Raw genomic sequence first — 7,525 nt, 5'->3', positions numbered from 1 at the left:
GTAGATATAACTGGCAAGTCTTTCAAACTGTTCAAAAGAAGTAGATGTAATTTATGCCAAGTAGAGACACAAGATGGAATCATGGTAATCGATTTTAATACAAAGAACGGTTTTGTAAGGAAAGAAATAAAGATAGAGACGAATCATATACCTCCTAAGCAACTGTTTGTAAAGACCACCTAAGATAGCTGAAAGTGTCAAAATTTCCTTCCATTACCTGTGTTTAAAGAAAAAGACGGCAATTTCTGTTTAAGGTCATGTTTCCTTGTTTAACGAATCTCATATGCATAAGCTACCTTAATTGGCATCCACAGTTTCACCTCAAAAGATATAATTCGACACTTAATTGATCTTAAATATAAAGAATGCTTTGATGTGGAGAGAAATACAGAGACAAATCTTATACCTCTTAAGCCACTGTTTCTAAGACCACCTAACATAGAGACAAATCGATTTCCTTTAACTAGTTATGTTGACAGAAAAAGATTGAAACTTCTGTTTTCGGTTATATTTCCTTGTTTCAAGAACCTAATGCAAAAAAATCTCATATGCATAAGCCAAGGGAACAAACAAGATGTGAAGTTAAGATAGAACTTCAAGTCACTACAGATAGACTGCATCCACAAGTATTGGTACAATTCCTCCTCGTTGGATATCATAGATTTAGGGGGGTGTATTCAATTGGGATTTTAGGGGATTTTAATTCTTTTAATGAATCTAGGGGTATTCAATCATGATTTTAAGTGATTCTCTGAAATTCTAGGTGTATTCAATTAGAATTTTAAAATAGTTTATTAAAATCCTTATAAATCTAGGTGTATTCAATTAAGATTTTAAAGAAGTTTATAACATTCCAGGTGTATTCAATTAGAAATTGATTTTAAAGAATTTGAGAAAGTTGAGGAATTAGAGGGAATTGAAGAGATTTCGTAGTGTATTTTAAGCATTCACAAATCTCACCTCTTCCTATGAGATTTCGAGGGAATTGAATCAAAATTTTATATGGAATCTCTACAAATCAATTAAACTCCATAAAAATCCATGGATTTATAAATCCATTAAAATCTCTCACATTCTCAATTGAATACACCCCCCTTACCTCCACGGTGCTAAAAGAAAGTTTTGTCAAGAAAACCGCTCGTGGAAACTGTTTGGGTGCGTTTGTTAGGGAGGATTAGCTTGGGTAGCATAACTCACTAGATTCAAGGCATATTCAAGGGGAAAATGGAACGCAACTCCCAAATTTGTCGAAGTCGAATGTTGAAGACGATGATCAGAGAGGAAAGTTACCCCATCTAATCCTACCTTTTTGCGGGTATTCGAATGGACAACTTTCCTTCATGAGTAACTTGTCTTCTACCTTCAACTTGGATATTCCTTGAATCTAGCAATTATCCTATCCAACCCAATCATCCCTAACAAACACACCCTTACCGTCTTATCGTATAAATTGAAAAGAGCCAGATTTATTTATTGAAAAGCTCAGGAAACAGTAAAACAAACAGAAGTTGTAAAGCAAGCAGCCAATCACAATGGTAAAACCCCTAACCAGCTAGAAATCAAATCATAATGCATTTTATATTAATTACAATTCAAGAGAAAATATTTGGTGAATAACTTTTCAAAATATTCAATAACTTTTCAAAAACCACTGCCTGGAAGCTTGTTTCAAACCATTTAATGATTTGTTAAGTTTGCACACTTGAGTCTCCCCCTTTCGTCTGAATCCAGGTGGTAGAGACATGTAAATATTCTCATCAAGGTCACCATGCAAGAATGCATTGTTGACATCAAGTTGATGAAGATGCCATCCTTGAATGGCGGCAACACTAAGTAGGAGACGCACAGTAGTCAGTTTAGCAACCGGTGCAAAAGTCTCTCGATAATTGAGTCCTTCAATTTGGCTATAACCTTTGGCAACCAAACGAGCTTTGTAATGCTCAACAGTCCCATCAGGTTTGAGCTTCACTTTGTAAACCCATTTACACCCAATAGGTTTCTTGTCCCGTGGCAGATGAACAAGGGTCCATGTTTGATTCGCTTGCAATGCTTTAATCTCATCATGCATAGCTTGACGCCAACGAGAATCTTTCATGGCCTGTAAGAAACTAGTTGGTTATTTGACAACAGTTAATGATGTGGTGAAAGCTCTATGTGAAGATGACAATCGATCATAGCAAAGAACTTGGGATAGAGAATATGGGGTACTTGATTTGGTGACCACGCTAGAGGCGAATGACTGTCCAAGCCTTGATGGGAGGGTTGCTTCCACATGAAAATCTTGGAGGAAGGCAGGCCGTGTGGTTGGTCGATTAGAATGGCGATGCATAAGAGGTGTTGGAGGATGTGGAGGAAGCATTGGTTGTGAAGAAACAGAAGATGGTGTTTCGATTTCGGTAGTAATTGGTTTAGGATTTTCTAGAGGAGAAGTATCGGTGTTGTTTTGTGGTATGGGTGTGACAGGATCATCATCAAAGGTGGGGTCCATGGGAGAGGAAATTGTAGGACTCTTATTGGCAGCGGAAGTGTGTTTAAAGGGAAATTCATGTTCGAAGAAAGTGACGTCCCGAGACACAAACACCTTGCGAAGTTCTATATCATATACTTGATATCCCTTTTTCACATAAGGCTAACCAAGAAAAATGCACCTAGTTGCACGTGCATCAAATTTGGATGGCTTTTGAGCATGAGTGGAAGTAAAACACAAACACCTAAATATCCTTAAATGTGAGTAAGTAGGTGTGACATTGAACAACCGCTGATAAGGTGTTTTACCCTTCAAAACTGGTGTGGGTGTGCGATTTATGAGATAAGTTGCAGTTAAAATGGAGTCCCCCCAAAACTGTTTAGGAAGGTGGGCTTGAAAAAGCAAAGCTCGTGCCATGTTGAGTAAGTGTATGTTTGTGTTCAGCGACTCCGTTTTGTTGTGGGGTATGAATGCAACTAGTTTGGTGAAGAATACCTTTGGACAAGTAATAGGTTTTCACTGTGAATTCAGGGCCATTATCACTACGCACAACCTTAATTTTGGAAGAAAATTGTGTTTCAACCATGCTAATGAAATTAGTGAGATGAGTTTGAGTTTCTGATTTGTGGTTCATCAACATGTGTAACATTAGCAAGGGAGCCATCTGGTAATTCCACTGTCTTATTTTTAACAGCTTTCCAAGTTGTAAGTAATTTAGGGCTACAAACGATATGATCAGTCGCCCCGCTATCGAGGATCCATGTGGCTTTCTTACCCTGAGAAGAGAAACAGAAAGCCTTACCTGAAAGTTCATCATGTGTTGAAGAATTGAACATAATCATGCATTTCATTCTCAATATGGAAGAGTTGAACGTTGTTTACCTAGGAGAAACATTCGCGTAACTCAGTCCAGATTGCCTGCGATCCATCACAGTAGAATACATTGGCTGCAATTGTTGAGGAAAAACTTAGAGTACACAAGTAAACAAATTACTTGTATTACACACACAAAATATTACAACACTCAAAAGGACATAAAGACACACTTTAGAAGCAATGACACTCACTCACTTTCTAGAGACAAACTCTAAATCACTCACACTCCTCCTCACAAGACTACTCTTACTTCTCACTCTCACTTGGTTGCTTGCTTGCTTGATTACTTCTTTCTTGTTTGTTGATTGCTTTCACAACATCACACACCTATTTATAGGTGGTGTTTGCCGACTACAATTGCCCATCGCCTTTGGGCTTTGCATGGCAGCCACACAATTGTACAAGCTGCTAGAGCTTTCTAGCACATGATTATACACACACATCCACCGACTTAATAAGATAATGCTAGAATTATCTAGCATATTGACATGTCTGCATGCTGCGCCGACTTTGGTGCTTGGATTTGTGTGGAATGGGCTGGGGTTGGGCTCTTTTAACACTCCCCCTCAACACCAGCTCATTCTTTTCTCCATGCTGAGTTGATGACGAAACTTTTCAAACTTGCCAGTACTCAAACTAGACTTGGCATTCGTGTCGTGTTTTCCGTGTTCGTGTCGTTTTCGTGTCATACCTGATATCTTAACGGGTCGTGTCGTGTCGTGTAACACCCGTTAAAATAAACGGGTAAAATGACCCGACCCGAAATCGACCCGATAATATTAACAGGTAATATGACCCGACCCGTTACCCGTTAAGGAAAATATATTTTAAACCAATAAATAATCAAATGAAAAACATCATACTAAATAAGTATATATATTCCATATTATCACATCCAAAACATAAAAACACAATTTTGTTTTAAGTATATTTTCGCTTACCTAAAGTCTTTAATAGTTTTTTAATTAATGTAGAAGTGTAAAAAAATATAGAAAAAAATATATAAACACTCGTAATGACAAGCTTTATAACTTTCATGAAGAGCTTAACTTCGAAATTCGCCACTATAATCATATAATTCATAGATCAAAATGTAACCGTTGATTGTTGTTTACATTTATGCTTCATTGTTCTCATCAAATTTCGTTTTTTCAGATTTTCTTTTTTGAAAACATGATCTATTAGAGGGTGCAGGTAGATGAACGGTTTGGATTGTTGATATTATATTTAGAGTTTTACGGTTAGTGAAAATATTGCTTGATGTTTATAAAGTTTCTACAAATTATATGACATTGACTCATATTTCAGTTAATCGTAAATATCGAAACGTGATATCATCTTCTTACATCCGCCAGATGATCATGTTTTCAAAAAATAAAATTTTAAAAATGAAATTCAATAAGAAGAATAAAGCGTAAATGACAATCGATGGTTAAATAAATTTAAGGTTTCACTACTACAAAACTATCTATTGCTGGCGGTCCAAAAACTTTTTTCAACGATCCAACCGTCAAACTTATTTGTACACATTCCAAGATTGCATACGTAAAAAATCGTAAAAAACAAACATTCAGAGATTACGTAACGGAACAAAAGTTTTCGACGGTTATAAACAAAAAATCACAATTTAACGGTTATTTTAGCTCCGATTTTGATGAATTTTTACAGATACACTCCTCGACCCTATAAGAATGTAATGAATAAATTTGATCTTTAATTTAAAGTATTTACAATAGTGGATACCACAAAAACTTATTTTATACTTAATAGAAGTATAATATTAACTCTAAGTGTTTGTTTAATCTACCGTTTTGACGCAATATGCATTCTACGAAACTTTTTTCAACGATCCAACCGTCAAACTTATTTGTACACATTCCGAGATCGCATACGTAAAAAATCGTAAAAAACAAACATTCAGAGATTACGTAATGGAACAAAAGTTTTCGACGGTTATAAACGAAAAATCACAATTTAACGGTTATTTTATCTCCGATTTTGATGATTTTTTACAGATACACTCCTCGACCCTATAAGAATGTAATGAATAAATTTGATCTTTAATTAAAGTATTTACACTAGTGGATACTACAAAAACTTATTTTATACTTAATAGAAGTATAATATTAACTCTAAGTGTTTGTTTAATCTACCGTTTTGACGCAATATGCATTCTACGAAACTTTTTTCAATGATCCAACCGTCAAACGTATTTGTACACATTCCGAGATCGCATACGTAAAAAATCGTAAAAAACAAACATTCAGAGATTACGTAATGGAACAAAAGTTTTTGACGGTTATAAACGAAAAATCACAATTTAACGGTTATTTTATCTCCGATTTTGATGATTTTTTACAGATACACTCCTTGACCCTATAAGAATGTAATGAATAAATTTGATCTTTAATTTAAAGTATTTACACTAGTGGATACCACAAAAACTTATTTTATACTTAATAGAAGTATAATATTAACTCTAAGTGTTTGTTTAATCTACTGTTTTGACGCAATATGCATTCTACAAAACTTTTTTCAACGATCCAACCATCAAACTTATTTGTACACATTCTGAGATCGCATACATAAAAAATCATAAAAAACAAACATTCAGAGATTACGTAATGGAACAAAACTTTTCGATGGTTATAAACGAAAAATCAAAATTTAACGGTTATTTTATCTCCGATTTTGATGATTTTTTACAGATACACTCCTCGACCCTATAAGAATGTAATGAATAAATTTGATCTTTAATTTAAAGTATTTACACTAGTGGATACTACAAAAACTTATTTTATACTTAATAGAAGTATAATATTAACTCGAAGTGTTTGTTTAATCTACCGTTTTGATGCAATATGCATTCTACGAAACTTTTTTCAACGATCCAACTGTCAAACTTATTTTTACACATTACGAGATTGCAAAATTAAAATATCGTAAAAAACAAACATTCAGAGATTACGTAACGGAACAAAAGTTTTCGACGGTTATAAACGAAAAATTACAATTTAACGGTTATTTTAGCTTTGATTTTGATGATTTTGTACATATACACTCTTCGACCCTATAAGAATGTAATGAATAAATTTGATCTTTAATTTAAAGCATTTACATTTTTTTATATATGAGTGATTGTATATATATATATTTTTACATTTTTTACACTTCTAAAATAATTATTATTAATTTTATTAATTTTGCCCTCAAATAAAAAACATTATTCATGAGGGTTTGAAGGATTTAAAAAATCTAAACGATAATATAAGTGTAACAATTATCTATTCGTAGAGGAATAATGATAAATCACAAGTGTTTATATATTCTTTCACATTTTTCATACTTGTATGTATGTCTTCTTAGTTCTTGCATATACAAATACTATACTAGTATATTTTAATTTTGAACAAGAATATGTTATGTAAAATTTATCCTAGTAATGATAATAAGAAACTCTCATAATAAAAATAAATAATGACTACAACTTTTTTTTTTTTTTTTTTATAATTTATATAGAACGATAATACAAAACTATATATTTAATATAGAATATATTGTATATATTAATATGACTATTGTATTTTATAATAAATCTTTTAGTAATTAAACTTTAAAATTATTAAAATAATTTTTTTTCTTAACGGGTCGAAACGGGTTACCCACGTGTTACCCGCGTGTATACCTGTTAAGAACCCGTTATTAACGGGTTCTTAACGGGTCACCCGATAGTGACCCGATAAGTTATCGTGTTGACTCGAAACCTATTATTTTCGTGTCATTTTCGTGTCATGTCACCGTGTCGTGTCAAAAACTGCTAAGTCTAACTCAAACCTTTAGTGAACAAGTCCGCAACTTGTTCATCTGTATTGATTTGTCTCATCTCAATCTCTTCTTGCAAGACCTTCTCTCTAATGAAATGATAATGTACCTCCACATGTTTAGTTCTTGCATGAAAGACTGGATTTTCCGCCAAGCGAATTGCCGATTGGTTATCACAGTACAATGGTACTGGATAATCTACTGGTAGATGTAGATCACTCATCAACTGTACCAGCCATGCATTCTCTTGAGCTGCCATTGCTGCTGCTCTATACTCAGCTTCAGTGGTTGATAATGATACCGTCGGCTGTCTCTTGCTACACCAAGAAATTGTTCCGGAACCAAGCTTAAACACATACC

The 7,525-nt window shown here is 33.9% G+C and overlaps 1 protein-coding gene across 1 annotated transcript in view; it reads right to left on the bottom strand.

Moving 5' to 3' along the window:
* Positions 1 to 28: 28 nt before the first annotated feature.
* LOC139192420 (toll/interleukin-1 receptor-like protein) overlaps positions 29 to 7,525 on the bottom strand; it is a 16,260-nt gene continuing 8,763 nt past the window's right edge. Inside the window, exon 3 of the mRNA XM_070814522.1 lies at positions 29 to 217. Within this exon, the coding sequence (XP_070670623.1) occupies positions 214 to 217 (4 nt within the window). The 3' untranslated portion in view covers positions 29 to 213. The remainder of the gene's footprint in view (positions 218 to 7,525) is intronic.

The sequence above is a fragment of the Malus domestica genome, chromosome 15 (genome assembly GCF_042453785.1).
Source record: "Malus domestica chromosome 15, GDT2T_hap1".
In the NCBI taxonomy this organism is placed as follows: Eukaryota; Viridiplantae; Streptophyta; class Magnoliopsida; order Rosales; family Rosaceae; genus Malus; species Malus domestica.
This window is presented reverse-complemented; position numbering and strand designations above follow the sequence as displayed.